The 18,035-nt window shown below is 35.5% G+C and overlaps 1 protein-coding gene and 1 long non-coding RNA gene across 7 annotated transcripts in view; both read left to right on the top strand.

Annotated features, from left to right (window-relative positions):
- GDAP2 (ganglioside induced differentiation associated protein 2) overlaps positions 1-18,035 on the top strand; it is an 81,582-nt gene that overhangs the window by 30,254 nt on the left and 33,293 nt on the right. For all 6 annotated transcript variants that reach the window (XR_005372658.1, XR_005372656.1, XR_005372657.1 and 3 more), the window contains exons 9-12: positions 11,692-11,768; positions 12,548-12,624; positions 15,480-15,619; positions 16,270-16,324. Coding sequence is in view for 2 of the 6 variants with exons in the window: in XM_038561903.1 (XP_038417831.1) it covers positions 11,692-11,768; positions 12,548-12,624; positions 15,480-15,619; positions 16,270-16,324 (349 nt within the window). In the remaining 4 variants the exon portion in view is untranslated. The remainder of the gene's footprint in view (positions 1-11,691; positions 11,769-12,547; positions 12,625-15,479; positions 15,620-16,269; positions 16,325-18,035) is intronic.
- On the top strand, positions 1,950-7,697 carry LOC119869692. Its single transcript, XR_005372663.1, has 2 exons — positions 1,950-3,952; positions 7,506-7,697. It is a non-coding gene; the product is annotated as an uncharacterized LOC119869692 (long non-coding RNA).

Genomic DNA, 18,035 nt, shown 5'->3' with positions numbered 1-18,035 from the left:
GTTCAGGTGCATATCTGACTTCAGAGCTCCTACTCTTCCTGCTGTAAGTGTAGTGCCTCTGGGTGAAATTTCATTCTAACGTGGGAATAGGAAAAGGGAAAGGCAGAGTTACGAAGTTTTTACTTTACTATATTGGTAATTAAAGCATAATCTACAGTTTTGTTAAATTTAAAAGTACTTTATTTCTCCCTAATTTATCCCAAGGACCTTATAAAGCCATTCCATTTCTTTTTTTTTTTCTTTTTTTTAGCCATTCCATTTCTTTCAAGTGTTTTCATTTTTTTTATTTAAATTCAATTAATTAACATTGAATTAACATAATGTATTATTAGTTTCGGAGGTAGAGGTTAGTGATTCATCAGTCTTATATAACACCCAGTGCTCATTATATCATGTGCCCTCCTTAATGTCCATCACCCAGTTACCCCATCCCCTGACCCCCATCATCGACCCTCAATTTTTTTCCCTAGGATTAAGAGTCTCTTATGGTTTGTCTCCCTGATTTCATCTTGTTTTATTTTTCCCTGCCTTCCCCTATGATTCTCTGTCTTGTTTTTTAAATTCTACATGAGTGAGATCATATGGTAATTATCTTTCTCTGATTGACCTATTTTGCTCAGCATAATACCCTCCAGTTCATCCATGTGGATGTAAATGGTAAGATTTCATCCTTTCTGATGGCTGAGTAATATTCCATTGTATATATGTCCATACCACATCTTCTTTATCCATTCATCCATCAGTGGACATCTCAGCCCTTTCCATAGTTTAGCTTTTGTGGACATTCCTGCTATAAACACTGGTGTGCAGGTGCTCCCTCAGATCACTACATTTGTATGTTTGGGGTAGATGCCCAATAGTGCAGTTGCTGAGTTGAAGGGTAGCTCTATTTTCAACTTCTTCAGGAACCTCCATACTGCTTTCTGGAGAGGCTGTACAAGCTGGCATTCCCACCAATAGTGCAAGAGAGTTCCCCTTTCTTCATATCATCGCCAACAATTATTGTTTCTTGACTTTTTAATTTTAGCCATTCTGACTGGTGTGAGGTGGTATCTCATTGTGGTTTTGATTTGAATTTCTCTGATGCTGAGTGATAGCAAACATTTTTTTCATGTGTCTGTTGGCCATCTGTATGTCTTCTTTGGAAAAATGTCTGTTCATATCTTCTGCCCAGTTCTTAATTGTATTATTTATTCTTTGGATGTTGAGTTTGGTAAATTTTTTATAGGTCTTGGATACTAGCTCTTTATCTGATAAGACATTTGCAAATATCTTCTCCTGTTTTGTCAGTTGCCTTTTGGTTTTGTCAACAGTTTCCTTTGCTGTGCAAAAGTTCTTCATGAAGTCCCAATAATAGTTCATTTTTGCCTTTGTTTCCTTTGCCTTTGGAGATGTGTCTAACAAGTTGCTGTGGCTGAGGTCACAAAGGTTGCTGCTGTGTTCTCTGGGATTTTGATGGGTTCCTATCTCACATTTGGGTCTTTCATCCATTTTGTGTCTATTTTTGTGTAAGTGTAAGAAAATGGGCCAGTTTCATTCTTCTGCACGTGGCTGTCCATTTTCCCAGCACCATTTATTAAAGAGATTCTCTTTTTTCCATTGGATATTCATTCCTGCTTTGTCGAAGATTAGTTGACCACAGAGTTGAGGGCCCATTTCTGGGTTCTCTTGCATTGATCTATGTGTCTGTTTTTTTACCAGTACCAAAACTGTCTTGATGACTACAGCTTTGTATTATAGCTTGAAGTCCAGAATTGTGATGCTACGAGCTTTGGTTTTCTTTTTCAACATTCCTTTGGCTATTCAGGTTCTCTTCTGGTTCCATACAAATTTTAGGATTATTTGTTCCAGCTCTGTGAAAAAAAAAATTGTTGGTATTTTGGTAGGGATAGCATTGAATGTATAGATTGCTCAAGGTAGTGTAGACATTTTAACAGTATTTGTTCTTCCAACCCATGAGCATGGAACATTTTTCCATTTCTTTGTGTCTTCCTCAATTTCTTTCATGAGTGTTCTATAGTTTTTGGAGTGCAAATCCTTTGCCTCTTTGGTTAGGTTTATTCCTAGGGATCTTATGGTGTTTTCTAAAGCAGTACTGAATAAGTCCTTTTTAAAGCATAAAGGAAAGCAGCTTATGTACTTTTGGGTAAGCTTTTCTAAGGATTAACAGTCCTTGGAAAGCTAGCTGCTTTTCAGAAACTTCTAAAAGAAAGAAAAATTATAAACTCTAAACAGTTCATATCAGCATTACCTTACAGTGTTGGTTGAGAGATTAACATCTCATAGGATTGTTGTAAGCACCTAGTACTTACCAAGCTCTTAAAATCGGACACTGCTGTTTTCCTCGGTACTGAGAAAATTATGGTATATTTCGCCTTTTAGCTTTGTTACTTGCCATCCCTTTTGACTGAAATACCCTCATCCTTTAATTCCTGCCCATTCTCTGGGTTTCAGCTTAAAAGTGATTGCCTCTAGAAAGGTATCTCCCTGGAGATAAGCCAGAATAGACAGAAGAGAAGTCTGGAATAGATGCCTCTTCCTCTTTTTTTTTTTTTTCTTCATATCCTGTACTTAACCAAAGTATAGCATAGTATTTGTCACAGTATATTGCAATGATGTGTGATTGTTTTAAGTTTCCAACTATAAACTGGAAGTGGACTTAGATGACCTCTGGAGTCCCTTATAGAATTACAATGTTGTATCTGGGTGGATGAGTTTCTGGTTTTCATTTTATTCTGATTTTATTTTTAGAAACAACAGCAAATTTGCCACGAGGGGGCACCAATGAACAGTTTTTCCAAAGGCAGTCACAATCAAATGATAGCTTCAGTGGTTTCTAGACTTAACATGTGTAAGAATCATTTGGCAAACATTTTTCTTTAAATACAGTGAGGGGCCTCTCCCTCACATGACGGGGACTTTGGCATCTGTATATATTTTGAAACTTTTTCACATTGTGATTCATGCACTGCTAGATCTGGTTACCTTTTTTTAGTCAAAGGCAGTGGTTCTTAAACGATTTGGTCTCAGGTCGCCTTTGCACTCTTAAAAATTGTTGAGGACTCCAGAGAGCTTTGGTTTACATGGTTTGTACCTGTTAGTATTTATCATATGAGAAATTATTTATTAGTTTATTTAAAAATAGGCCATCATGGTTTTTTTTTGAAAATTAGAAGAAATGGCGCTGTTTTACCTTTTGAAAAGGTTTAAATGTATGCCTTAATAAAAGACGGCTGGATTCCTATATCAGCATTCAAATTGTTGCAGTAAGTTATCTTGGGTGAAGTATATAAAGAAAATCTAACCTCATTCAGATATATAATTAAAAAGAGGAAGAGTATGTTAATAGCCCTGCCAAATAACTTATGATATTCTTTGATATTATAATACAACCTGGTAAATGGTAATTTCTTGAAGTTTAGTTGTAATATGGAATCTCAAAGCATATCCATGAATTTTTATATTCTGTTATATTAAAATGTGTTGTTCTGTCCTGCTCTTTGAATGAATTTTATAATAGGAATTACAGCATGAATTTATAACATGATGCATTGTCTTTTGGAAAATAATGATTCACTGAATTATTCAGATTTTGAACATATTGATATATTTCATTATACAATATAAAAAAAATGTGTTAATATTGCCACTGATCTCATCAGAAAAGTCTTAAGTATTAGGAACTGTAAGCTTCTGATAATGGTTACAAATTTTTCAAAATAATATATATTTTTTAAAGCTCAAGTTTTATCACAGACAAGAAATACCATTGATTTTTCTTGAAATGACAGGATCACTTTATTCATTTTTGAGGACACATCTGCCAAATACTCATGTTGAGTAACCACAGTTTGCCTGCCAGTAGTTATTTGAACAGTGTGCCGTGAAAAAAAGCAGCAAGTTTAGCTTACAAGTCCTACAGTGCCTTTCTTCAAGACAACCTCATACTTTGGTATGCAGAAGTGTTTTATGTGTTCTTCCCATTTTATGATACGTTAATATTAAAAAGATGTGTTCCCAAGGGTTGATTTAATTAATAATTTTTACCTCATCGAAGACATTCTTAAATTAAACTGGCTTTTTTTCTTATTCTTTATTTTTTTTCCTCTGTGAGAATTTTGGCAATGAAGAACACAATGGCTGTTAGTACAATTTGGTGCCTCCACCTTGATTCATTCTAAGGCACCAGTAGTCTACTTAACAGTTGCTTGGTGCAAATGTCAACACAGTGAAAAAGGAAACTGATGTTTCAGTATGATTGTGAAACTGTCAGAAACAGTTTTGACCTTGCAAACCCCCTGAGAAAGTGTCAGACTATGGACCACACTTTAAGAACCACTGGTCTATGGTCTCTCACCAGTACCTTATAGTTGAAAGGAATTTTGGTAATCGTCTGATACAGTTTTCTGAAGTGGAGTACAGTCTCTAGTCATTAGAATCACCAGGGCTGCTTGCTAAAAATGTGTATGCCCCACACCAAATTTCCCACCTCTGTGGAAAGGGCTCAGAAATCTTCCTTCTGAAGTTTCTTAGGTGATTATTTTGTGCTCCAAATTACTGATCTATTCTATCTCCTTTACAGGGGGCAAATGATCCCCTAGACTGGGTACCCAGAGGTACAACTCACTGAGAAAGAGCCTTCAAAGTGGCTATTGTGGCACATCTCCCTTCTCTACTACCTTCTTCAGCCCACTTTTTTTTTTTTTTTTTCTTTTTCTTTTTTTTCTCTTTTTTTTTCTTTTTTTTTTTTTCGTTTTTTTTTTTTTCTTTTTCTTTTTTTTCTCTTTTTTTTCTTTTTTTTTTTTTCGTTTTTTTTTTTTTTTTTTTTCTTCAGCCCACTTACACAAACCAGCATTAGACAAGTTGGCAAAGGACTAGAGATTTTTTTATATTCATATACAAAGAACCTCACTGTTACCCCTTTTCTCAAAGCAGTCAACCTATTCTCTTTTACTTCTTTCTCTTACACATATCCCTCATACCTTTTTCATTTCTCCATGAGTGCTATAGATAATCTGGAAATTTTGAAGTTTGTGTTTGGACTGGAGATTTGTTTGTCTTTGGCTCTTTCTTTAAGGATAACTAGTTCAAGCCATTATTAGAATAAATCTATTCACTCCTTTCTGGAAAGGAGTCCTCAGCAAAGGTTTAGGTTCTAGGAAGGAATATGAATGCAGCATGGAAAGCACTGTCCTTCTTACTGGTCTTATTGATCTTGAGATTCATATTTGTACACAGTTGATGGTTTCCATTCAGTTCAGGAAACATTGGATATTTACTCTGTACAAGATAATATTCTAGATACTGAAATATACAGGGTTAAATAAGGTAGTCCCTCTGTTTTGAAATTCATGAGTGAGCCACATTGCCTTCAGGGGTATGTTCTGAACAATGGTCAGACTTTGTGTACATGTAGTCAACACATAGTTGGCCAACTTACAGGAGAGCACAGCCTGTAGCTCCCAAAGCCTGAACTAAGAAACAGGCTAGGTGCCTCTGTCACATAGTTCTCTTGAGTGATAAGTTATGTCTAAATCAAAAGGTTTTCAGATTTCCCATATAAGTGTCCAGTGCCTGTGATGATTAAAGGTGAAACTTCAGGTGTCTGATAGCTATGCTGCAGAATACTTCAGAATAATAGCAGCTCAGAAGTGTGGTCAAGGAACCAGAGACCCTTTCAGGGAGCCTATGAGACCAAAACTAGTTTTATAATCCTACTCAGACATATTTACCCTTTTCCTTCCCATTCTCAGAGTGTTTGGTGGAGTTTTCCAGAGGCTACTTACTATGTAGCATTGCAGTAGATGAAATGCAGAAACAGATGTGAGAATCCAGCAAAATTTAAAGAGATTTGCAACAATGTTAAAGACACATTTTTTGTCATAAAAAGTTATTGATGTTTATATAGAGTTTTTGTTGTTTTTAGATTTACAAATTATCTTTAATATTTCTGTTTTTATTTCTAATATGGTAGGTATAACTGAGATAAACATAAAAGGGTCCTGAGACCAGAAAATTTGAGAACTGATGACTGCCTGTTTAGGAGTTTATGATATAACCGAGCTATGAGTCATCTATTTGCATACTCTGCCTTGTGCTGAATGTTTAAGATTGCGGGTTGTGGCTTTTTAAAATTTGTTTCTCTTACTTTTTCTAAATAAGGCCTTATTTACACATAATGAATCTGATTTCTGTTAATTATGTTAGTTGATCAGGTTGAGCAAAGGATAATTTTTATCTCTGAGGAAGTAGCTCTTTAGCTAGCAACATCTTTTTGAAAACTTTCAATTCTTCCATCAGTAACAAAACTAAAGGTCCCGTGGATCGGCTATATAGGGTCCGATCATTGCTCTTGTGGCATTGCCTTGCCACACCATCATCTCGGTGTGGTAATTCATCTGAAAAAATTAGGCATGTTGTCTAATTCTTTATATTTCTAGGTCTTCTATCCAACTCTGACATTAATTTGGTTTATCATAAGGAAGAAGTTGGCTTACTTACAAAAATTAGGAAGCAATATTCTTTTTCATAAGCTTTTAAAACTCTTAAAATTATTTTACAGTAACTTTTTCATTAGTGTTCCTTGGTCAGCTTAAGACCCAATTGCCTACAACCCATAAGTCATTTGCCACAATAAAAACTTTATCTCATTCATTATTAAGTATTTATTGAGCCCTTACTAACATACCAAGTGTCATGATGAAAACATAATAAAGTGACATGCAAGACAGATACAATCCCAGCCCTCATGGAGCCTAGGGTCTTGCAGAGGAGAGAAATGGTAAACTAATTATTAAATGAATAATTTATTTTAAATTACAGGATACAGTAAGTATATAACAACGGTCCTAACTAAATCTAGTGTGGGGCAGGTGCCCAGGCCAGGAAAAGCTTGTGTTGATTCTAAAACCCAGGCTATTGGTCATACACAAATAGTTTAGTCATTAGTCTTTTAAGAGTTTTTGAGTAAATTTTCTTCATCATTCAACCTGAGGTTATGCATGTGGATGGTAACTGATTAACTGGAAGAAATTGTTTTGTTAGCTTTGTGAAGACAGCACCCACCCTTAGTTGCTTACAGTCTGTTAAGAGACTGTCTACTCAGTATTTCTGCCTTCAGAGCACTATAGTGGCCACCTTTCCTGCCATTTTTGCCATATTTTGTGTGACTGTTTACCTATAATTGTAGTTTACCCAGTAAGTAATAGAAATCTGTTTATTTGGAGTAACCTTTAAGAAAATAAGAATCTATTTTGAATTGATGTTTTCCTTTTTTATCTTTTGTTTTGATTGTTGGATTGGGATAAAAGATTGCATAGCATTTTTTGAAATAAAATGCAGAAACTACAGCAAAAAATGAGATGCAGTTTATAACAGATAGAATGGAAATTTAAAAATATTTTTTGAATAGATGAGGGAAATAAAGCATTGTTTCTCTATTGGCTGAGGAGATAAAACTAACATTTTTTGCTTTTATTTCCTCCTCCCAAATACTTTTTTAAAAGAAAAGAAAATTGACTAATCAAATCAGATTTACATGATCCATAGTGGAATGGAGGAGACTTTTAATAAGAAAAAAGAAGAAACCAGATGAAGATAGCAGTCCTGAGTTGTGCCCTGGAATTTATCTTAATACTTAGAAACTGGAGCAGCACCACTGTCTCAGCAGTGACAATAAATCTTTTTTAAATCATTAAGCCTTTAAGAATTTCATGCAAGCTATAAACCTCCCCATGAACATGTTCATATGGATGTTGCTTTTGCCAACCAAAATCTATTCTAGGATATCAAGTTGTTAATCATAGATTAAAGTTAAAAAACATTTTAGAGTTGATACTATTTCGGAGTTCACACCATGGACTATGGTCAATTTTAGATAGATTAAGGACTTAATTTTTTTTTTAATTAAAACTCATGGAAGAAGTAAGCTAGTATCTTTTATACCTTGGAGAAAGGACAGGTTTCTTAAAATATAAAAAGCAGTGGCTATAAAAGAAAAAATAGCTTCGACTATATTAAAATTGAGAACTTTGGCAAGTGGGGCAATGAATCTTAAAGAAAGTGAAATCAGATTATAGAATGGGAGTATTCACAGTAAACATAACTGAGAAATGATTGCTATCAAGAATAGACAAAGAATTCCTACAAGTAAGTGAGAAAAGAAGAAATAGTCCTGTAGAAAACAAACAACATGAACAAGCATCTCACAGAAGAGGGAAACACACACAGTAAACGTGAACAGGATCTCGGCATCATTAGTGACCAGAGACCCAATTGGCAAGAATTAAGACATCTGCTAATGCCAGCTGTTGAGGAGGATGTGGGCTCACGGGGTCTCATAATCATTGCTTGTAGAATGGGTACAATACTTTGGAAAAGGGATCTGGTCTTATCTTCTAAAACTAAATATACCTGTAACCTAGCACTTCAACTCCTTTGTATCTACCCAAGAGAAATCATGCACTCCTATACCAGGAAATGTAAAATAAGTTGATCGTAGCACTGTTCACAGGAGCAAAAATCTGGGAACAGTCTAAGTGTTCACCAGTAGGGGAGTGGATGAAAAAAACTATAGTTTTCATATGATACAAATACATTGTATAGTCATCATAGTGAATGAACAACATCACCACCCAATTATATAGATGAATCTTAGCTGTCTAGTCTAGTAAGTCCAACAAGTAAGACCCAAAAGATTACATACACATAGCATTATAAGCTTTTTCCAGAAAGTTGTTTTGGAATATATCAGATGAACCAAAAGGATATAAAAAGGAAAGCAAGAAAATGATGGATGGGTGATTCCAGAGACTGGTTATAGGGGCGGGAGCTAGAATTGAAGGGGAATGACCACATGATTAGATGTAGACTATTGTGAGGGTGCTAGCTTTTATTGGGGACAATAGGTTTCAGAGTGCTTATTACTTCATTAAAAATAACTAATTAGATAGCCAGCTTTTTAAACATTTTGTAGATTTATTTATTTTAGAGAGAGAGAGACAGCAAGTGCCTAAGAGCAGGGAGAGGGGCAGAGGGAGGGAGAGAATCTCAAGCAAACTCCCCACTCAGGGCAGAGCCTGACACAGGACTCGATCTCATGATCCTGAGATCAACTGAGCAGAAATCAAGTCAGATGCTAACTGACTGAGCACCCAGGCTTCCCTAGATAACGTTTTTAAAAGAGAACCACGTGTGTACCAGTGATGAGTATTTTGAACCAAGGTTAATTCTATTTTGTGCACCTAAATTCCAGTTGAAATTTTTTTTCAGAGTTCATTGAACACGTTTTTACTCAGCATCAGGAGTTACCCTAGAGATTGCCTGGACATATAGAGGCAAATAAGACGGATTCCCTATCTTGTAGTGTAACAGTAGAAATGAACACTGGCAATAAGCGGGTGAAGCCATGTACTATACCTCATGGTGCAAAGAAGGGGGAGCAGTTCTACATGTCTGGACCTTGCCTCCACACCCTCTCACTCTGCTCTCCCCACCCTTCCCTGCCAGCCCTCCTCTCAGCATATCGATAGAATATTTAGACCTCTGTTGGATTGCTTGTTTCGTTCTTACTACAGAGTTCATTCTTTATAACATTTGTCCATCTCATATGTTCAACCTCAAACTCTTTGAATCCAAGGACTTTTTATCATTCTCAGATGCCCCCCAAAATATCTTGAATAATACTCATGTTTATTATTTCATTAAAGATTTGAGTCCCTGCTGTGATGCGGGCACTTGCATGTACACAATATATCCTTGAAAAATGAGCTAATGAATACAAGAGTGGAATATAGAAATTAATAGACATTTACTGAATTCCTGTTACATGATTTGTGCTAGGACTTGTGATGCTCATAAGACACTTAAGATAGTCTGTTCAGTCTTATTGTGAAGATGACTTAATCAGAAGACAGAAAACAGTATCATTGGGGATTTAGTGTGAATAACCAAAGAAGTGACTGTGTAAAAATGTGGAACATTATATATAGAAAAGGAGAACTACTATAAAGATAGGTCTTTTCTTGACTTGCAAATTGTGTTTTCAACCAAAATTTAAAGCTATTTTGTCTTTGACTTTTCAATTTACATAGGTGGGCAAGTTTTTTTTGGTTTTGTTTTGGTTTTTTTTGTTTTTTTGGTTTTTTTTAAAGAGAGAGAAGTGGGGAAGGACAGAGAGCGAGGGAGAGAGAATCTTAAGCAGGCTCCATGCCCAGCACATTGGGCTCGATCTCACAACCCTGAGGTCATGATCTGAGCTGAAATCAAGAGTTAGACTTTTTTTTTTTTTTTTTTTTTTTTAAATTTTTATTTATTTATGATAGTCACACAGAGAGAGAGAGAGAGAGAGAGAGAGAGGCAGAGACACAGGCAGAGGGAGAAGCAGGCTCCATGCACGGGGAGCCCGACGTGGGACTCGATCCCGGGTCTCCAGGATCGCGCCCTGGGCCAAAGGCAGGCACCAAGCCGCTGCACCACCCAGGGATCCCAAGAGTTAGACTTTTAAAAGACTGAGCCACCCAGGCACCCTAAGCTGCCAAATTTAAAAAGGAAAACTATGGAACTAAGTGATACCAAGTGTTTTTTTCACAGGCGGTAACAATTTCTGATACTAGCAAGTGTATCACTTGATTACAATTCAAATATAATAGGCTTCCTATTAAATATCCTTAGCTTTGTGATTGTACTTTGTAGCTGAAACGTATTCTACATAAACACCACTTTGCAGATAAGGAAATGGGTCCATAGAGTGGAACAGCTTTATTTATGCACAGAAAGTGATAGGATTAGAACCAAGTCTCCCGCTTCTGCTTTAGTTTTTCTCATGTTATGGGATGTTGCCCCATGGGACCTAGATGCTTCAAAGTTGCTTTTCATGCATTTCAGTGCCTTGAAAGCTTTTTTTTGTCCTTTGAATTTTAAGAAAATGGTCTGAAATAGAAAAAATACTGACCTTTTCAGAAATCTGGAGATCTGAATACAACTTCAAAATTCAGCTCTAATAACTAAGATTAGCTCAATGTTTTACAGGTCATTTCCCCTCTTTGAGACTTTTAATATCTTCCAATTTTAACGTCCTCTTAGCTAAAGCCGAGCTACATTCCCTAGGATCTGCTATATGGGCTATCAGCGCACCTGGTTTGATTAACCAATCATTAAATAAGCCTGGACTTCCTACATAAAATTACCTGGTTCCTTTGTGGTCCCACATGTTCAACGCTTACCAGTTTTTCTTCTGCAGAGTAAACTCCTTGAGGGCACTGACCGTGTCTGTTTACTGCAGGATTCTTAATACCAAATTGTTGAATGAGTGAACATCTCTTTTAAATAACTGCTGTTGCTTTAGGATTTCTCTGTTTGCATGTTTTTTTAGTAAAGGAAGATAATAGTATTTGAAACTGTTAATTTGAGTAATTGGTACCTTTGCTATTTATATGAGTAGTCTTCACTTGATTATAAAGGATTTTTTAAGATCATTTAGTATGAACACCTTCCTTTCTCAGTTTCTCAGTTTCTCGTTTGTGTTTATCATCAATAATACATTAGTAGAGATTCTGCATAATACTATGACCTCCTTAAGTCCTAGCACATTATAATAAAATCTCATTCTTTAGGGAAAGATAGAAACAGATTCCGTTTGTAAATTTAACCTACAATGGGTTATTATAATAATCATGTCCTTTATTTCTATAGTTATAATCGCTGGTTATGTCAAGCAAGATCTGAGGATCTATCTGATATTGCTTCTCTAAAAGCCTTATACCAAACAGGTGAGTAACTTTTCTTTTACTAATTAAGGACCTTCCCTAACACACTGTTAGGAACTTTTTCTCTGATTTTGTATGTTTTATCTGAAAAAAAAATTGTTTTTATACTAATGGGGATAGTTTTGCTCATTATCAAGATCATAAAAATAATATCTCAACCTAGACATTTTCATCTTGCAATTCTACATTGGCCAACTTTATTTCTTCTTTATGTCCTTTTTCTTACCTTTTAACATTTTTTTCTACTTTTAAAAATACCATCCACCTGCTATTCAAAATTCATACCTTATATAAATATATGATATAAATATATATAAATATATATAAATATATGATAGAAAGTTCTCAGATTTCCACTTTTGCCATTAGATTTCTTTTTCAGCTAGTACTTGTTAATTTCCAATTAGTTTTTCCTGGATCACTAATGTTATTAAAAGTTGTAGTGAACTTAAACAAGAAACTATTTATAAAAAGGTCTTTCCCTGCAGCCTTACCTTTGGCTGTCCCTTATTTAAAACCTGTAAGAAGCCTTATCTTAAAAAAGTAAGGCAAGTCATCAAAACCTCATGAAGTTTAAAAAAAAAAAAAAAAGTATTGTTTTCCACAGTGAAAGATAGTGAAAGATAATCTAAAGATGAAATTTTTTTTAAAAAGTAAGTCCTGATTTTCAGTCTTTTATATCTGTGTAGAATATTTTTATGATATTAGAGTCCAATCTTGGAATGAAGATATTAGAGTCCAATCTTGGAATGAAGTCTACTGATCACATTTCCTGTTCACAGGTGTTGATAACTGTGGTCGTACAGTGATGGTGGTAGTTGGAAGAAACATTCCTGTCACGTTAATAGACATGGACAAGGTAAGCCATAAAAAGGCTCTGTTTTACACATAATGTTGATTTTTACAGTTAGTAGGATATGAATTTGGAATCAGGACTTAGAATATGAGATGGGGCATAATTGTGTGAACCTGGGCCGAGGAGCGGCCCTGGCTCTGTATTTTGGCACATACCATTTCAGTAAGTTAGGGATTTGGTTTTATTCTGTAGGAGAAACAAAAATTCTGGAATGCCATAATGTGATCTCCAAAAATGCAGCTGCTCTGTTTCGGGTATGACGCAAGTCGCAAGTTTTGGGTTGGAATCACTCTGGATTATAATTGTACTAACAATCAAATACTGCTTTTCTTGAAAAAAGAAAAATTAACTCTTGAGTATCTATCTGAAGAGAAGTCAGAGATGTAGTATAGCATAAATCCATGATTCCTTCATCTGGAGGCAAAGGACAGAAATAGCTGATTCATAAAAAAAAAAAAATGGTATTAATGGCAAATAAAAATAAGAAAATAATTCTGCTTTTAAAAATGATTAGTGGGCAGCCCGGGTGGCTCAGCAGTTTAGCGCTGCCTTCGACCCAGGGCATGATCCTGGGGACCCGGGATCGAGTCCCTCGTCGGGTCCCTCCATGGGTCCTGCTTCTCTCTCTGCCTGTGTCTCTGCCTCTCTCTCTCTCTCTCTGTGTCTGTCATGAATAAATAAATAAAATCTAAAAATAAAAATTTTAAAAAACTAACATGATTAATAATCCAAAAAAAACAAAAACAAAAGTGAATCAGGATGAGATACCTTTTTTCACCTTCAAAACTTAGCCAGAACTTTTAAATAATAATCATTGTCATCAAAGATGAAATAAAATGATAAAAGTGGTCACATCTGTTCACCCAGGAATTCTATTCCTGAGAATTTGTACTAAGGAAATAATCTGAAGTATGGAAGTAACTACCGACCCTGAAACTGCCCAAGTTGGAATATTTGGTCAAGGGACCATTGAATCTGCAAAATAAATCTGTAAATCTTAGAACACCAGTTTTATTAGAAACTTACTGTAAGAGAGGAGAAACACTAATAAATCATTCCTAACTATAGTAACAAATTATGTACTTAAAAATGTAAAAATCGCATCCATTTTTAAGATAAAACAGAATTGTAATTGCTTCTGGCTAAGCTTTTAGGCTCCTGGTCCTGGTGTTTGGGTACAATATAGAGGCATTGGAGTTGGCATGTTACAACAGGCTCATTTGTAGCACAGAATTGTAACTTAAATTCCCAATATGTAACTACGATGTACCCACCAGTGGAATGTTATATGACCCTTCAAAATTATGGTTTTAAAGGCAAGTACTGTAGAGAAATATTTATAACATAGTATCAGTAGGAGAAAAAGTGATACATTAAATTGCCTATACACTGACCTTAACTTGTTTTAAGCATAAAGATAAAAACTCAAAATGTAAATATTTCAAAATGGATTTCATGGTTTTAGGGAGAATTTGCTTTCTCCTTTTTTTTTTTTTTTTGTCATGTGACTATACCTCCTTATAATGAAAAAATTTGAAGTTAAAGATGGGGAACTTAATACTGAAAATGAGTATTTTAATTTTTTAATTGCCCTGGGGTAGAGAATGGATAGAAAGAGGACCAGAAACAATCCAGTAGAAGCAGAAATAATAGTAAAAATACACACACAGAGGAAAAACTCAACTGATGTAAATGATACCATTAGTAAATTTCTACTTGTAGTCATTTGTGTTATCAACAATCAATATGACATTCATTCTTATCATTTTCATAATGTGATTGATACCAATAAAAGCATAAATCTCTGCATTTGATTTTGGTGTGGACTTGCTTGGTGTTCTGGATATTCATGATGTATCATATAACATAATCCTGGTCCGAACCAGCAAACTGGAAAGATAGTGTGTTTTCTTAGTGCCCTCCCCTGTCAGTTCTGATAACAGTTGGATGCTAATCCGTCTCAGGCCACTCATGTTAATGCCAAGGACTCTCCTGAGGAGAATTGGGAAATTGCCTGTTTGATAATAATCTTTCAATTGGTAACTCTTAGCTTCCTCTATGTCGTCATTTATAGCTATACTACTGGGTCACCCTGGCCCTGCCCATATTGTATCTCTGCTTTGTGTTTAATGTTTCTCTTAAATTTCATCCTTCTTGTAATGGAATATTTCTCTACTGTTTCTCTAATGTGACCCAGATCATCATAAATTTTGAGTCTTTCGGAGCGTTAGAAATACTGCCCAGCCCATTACCATCTAAACCTGTTCTCATTTTCCTCATTCAGATCAACATTAAAGATGCCAAGAAAAATAGTCCTCAAAGTGAGCCATGAGAGGGAGGCATCACTCATAATATATTTGTGTACTAATTCTTGGTTGCATGAGAGCCATAAGTCTGTATCCCAGTAGCAGGTGCCAAAATTTTCGTTGAGTTCAAGCAGAAACCTCAAGAGAGATCAGAAGTCTACAAATTGTACTTGTAATGATATTGATACTGGTATCGTAGAGAGGGAAAACCAGGCAATTGACCGAAGAACTCTTAAGAATATATGAAGAGTTATTTAAGACTGGATGTTCTTCTCCACCACTTACAAGGCCAAAAGAGATCCTACTGTAGCATTTCTGAGAATTACTTAAAAAAAAAAAAAAAAAAGAGAGAGAGAGAGAATTACTAAACACTGGCAGGGTTCATTTTCTTGAAGCTTTTTTTAAAGAGAATTGATACTAATTAGTTAGAGATGTCCATCTGCAGTGCCAAGGGCATGGATTAGACTAATCTTCTGGATTTTGCCTTGCTCTTGGTTCTGTGAAATAGACCACCTTGCAAGATGATCTTACTTTTACTTCTCTTTTTCCTAGGCTCTCTTATATTTTATCCATGTAATGGATCACATTGCTGTGAAGGAATATGTATTAGTATATTTTCACACACTGACCAGCGAATACAATCACCTGGACTCTGACTTCCTGAAGAAACTCTACGATGTTGTTGATGTCAAGTTAGTTATTTTTGCAAATTATGAAGAGGGGAGATAGCTTCTTTCTTTCCTAACATTAATCAATAAGGAAACATTGCTCATATTCTGTGAAAAGATTTCACAGATAACATAGATTTTTATCAAAAATAGATAAGATGTTTTTATGTGGGGAGGCCCTTCTTAACTCTAACATTTTGCATCTAAGTACATTCCTGTGTAAGCTTTTCCCTGCTTTTAAACATCTTGAAAAAGGGTTGGGATCATTACCAATCTTTGTATATAAAGTAACAAAAACAATGCTTTCCGTTAGTAAGGTGTGTTCTATTACTTTTATCAAAATATGTTTATAAATATTATCTCATTTGACCCAGTGACCCATGAGTATGTTAATCTCTGATCCCAGAGATTCTAGTGCAATATATAAAAAATTTCTTAAATATGATTTTACTTTGTTCTACCTGTAGATGGGTCTGTCACGGCTAAGAGTAACAATATCTTATATAAAACAGGTACTTTAAATAATGAAATGTTCTCTGAATCATTTTTTGACATTTTACCTAAAATTCAATAAGTAGAGTTATTTTTAATTTTTTTCCTATATTTCTGTATTCTAGCAAAGAGTTCATTATCCATAACATGACATACTGACCCTTGTTTTTATTTCAAATCAGATACAAGAGGAATTTGAAGGCTGTTTATTTTGTTCATCCAACATTTCGCTCAAAGGTACAGTGTGTTTCTTTTTGGCTAAATCTTGAATTTTAGTGCACTGCATGCCCACATATTAAGCTTTATTTCAAGATCTTGATTCTTACTATCACCCCTGTGACTGCTGATTTCTTTGTTTACCATTCATCTTAAGTGGTACTGAGTTGTGGTCCTAACACTTTGGTCCCATGTTAACTCCAGTGTCATTGTAGGCAATTCATATAAGCCTCTTTGTGCTCTTTGTTCTTTGGGCTTTTCTCATACCCTTGATATAGAATATACTTTCCTTCTTCCACTCATGGCTAACTTCTATTTGCCCTTCAGATCTCTGCTTCAAACAATTGCTTTCCATAAAGAACCTTCCCCGACTAATTCTGCAACTAGTAGGTACTCCTGCATTGTACTCCTGTAATATTTCAGTCTTCTGTTGTTATGTTTTTCATTCTCGTTACTTAATTTTCTACCTTGTGTTAGCCTACAAGACTTGTGGGAGTTAGAATACAGCTAGCTTGCTCTTTTACTCTCCATAATATCCAGTCTTACATCTTGACTTCATCAAGACATATACTCTTTTAGTCCTTCTGAAATACCTTTTTTTTTGTCTTTATTTCCTTATCTATCCAGCCTAAAACTCATGTTCTGTCATTTCAGTCATTGCTGTTAATGCCTAAAATAACCTGTGATCTCTTATTCTTTCATCACCCTTGCCCATCAAAACCTGGTCATGAGATATTTCATAACTCTGCTTTCTTCACTCCCATATCTGGGTTGCTGAGCACAGGTGGAGAAGTCTTAGAGCCATGTGATTTTGGGCTTCTAAGCAGACTTATGGAGCTTTCACTGGTAAGGGGCCTGTATTATTTCACTGGACTGTGTCCCAGCAGGGCTCTCCACTGTCCTCAAGCCCATTCCTACCAGCAGATCCTCATTCCAGATGTTGATCTGGCCTTGTTCTTAACCAAGAAATTTAAAACATCAGTAAAGAGCTGTCTGTTTTCTCCCCCAGACCTACCTGCCATCTGTTCCTATCATTGCTTCCTTTTCTGTCATAAAATTGTGTTTCTTCTTAATGAAGAGCAGCCCCTCTAGCTGTAATCTGGATCTAATAGTAATAATAGCTAATGTTTTCTAAGCACTTAGTATGTTCCAGCTCTTCCCATGGGTTATCTTGCTTATGTCTTAGATCTACAAAGGAGATAGTAGTATTATGCCCATTTTACAGGCAAAGAAATTGATGTTTGAGAGTTTAAATAACTTTTCCAAGGTAAGCAACTATTAAGTAGCAGAGGCTGGGTTTAAATCTAGACATTTTAATTGTAGAGTCTCCACTCATAACAACACAATATATTTCCATCTCCTCAGGACCTTCTCTTTAGCAATTTTTATCTTTCTCCTCCCATTTTTCTGGATCTAAATCATCCACTTTTAAACATACTAAAGCCTTCACTTCTCTCTCTTCCCCCTAACAACTAAAATTTTTAGTATGATCTACAATCTATGTTCATTGTCTTCCATTTTCTGGATACCTTAAATTCTGGTTCAAATCCCACTCTGACAACTAAAGCTACTTGCAGCAAAACCACTGATCATCTTTATCCTACCTGTTTTCCCTGCAGCCTTGATCACAGATGGTCCCTTCTTCCTTGAAACACTTTGTCTTGGCTTCCTTGAAACTTACTTTGCTGAGTTTTCTCCCACTTCTAGCTGCTACCTCTCAGTCCCCTGTGCT

The sequence above is a fragment of the Canis lupus genome, chromosome 17 (assembly GCF_011100685.1).
Source record: "Canis lupus familiaris isolate Mischka breed German Shepherd chromosome 17, alternate assembly UU_Cfam_GSD_1.0, whole genome shotgun sequence".
In the NCBI taxonomy this organism is placed as follows: domain Eukaryota; kingdom Metazoa; phylum Chordata; class Mammalia; order Carnivora; family Canidae; genus Canis; species Canis lupus.
Note: the sequence above shows the minus strand (reverse complement) of the source record. Positions and strands in the feature narration are given on the sequence as shown.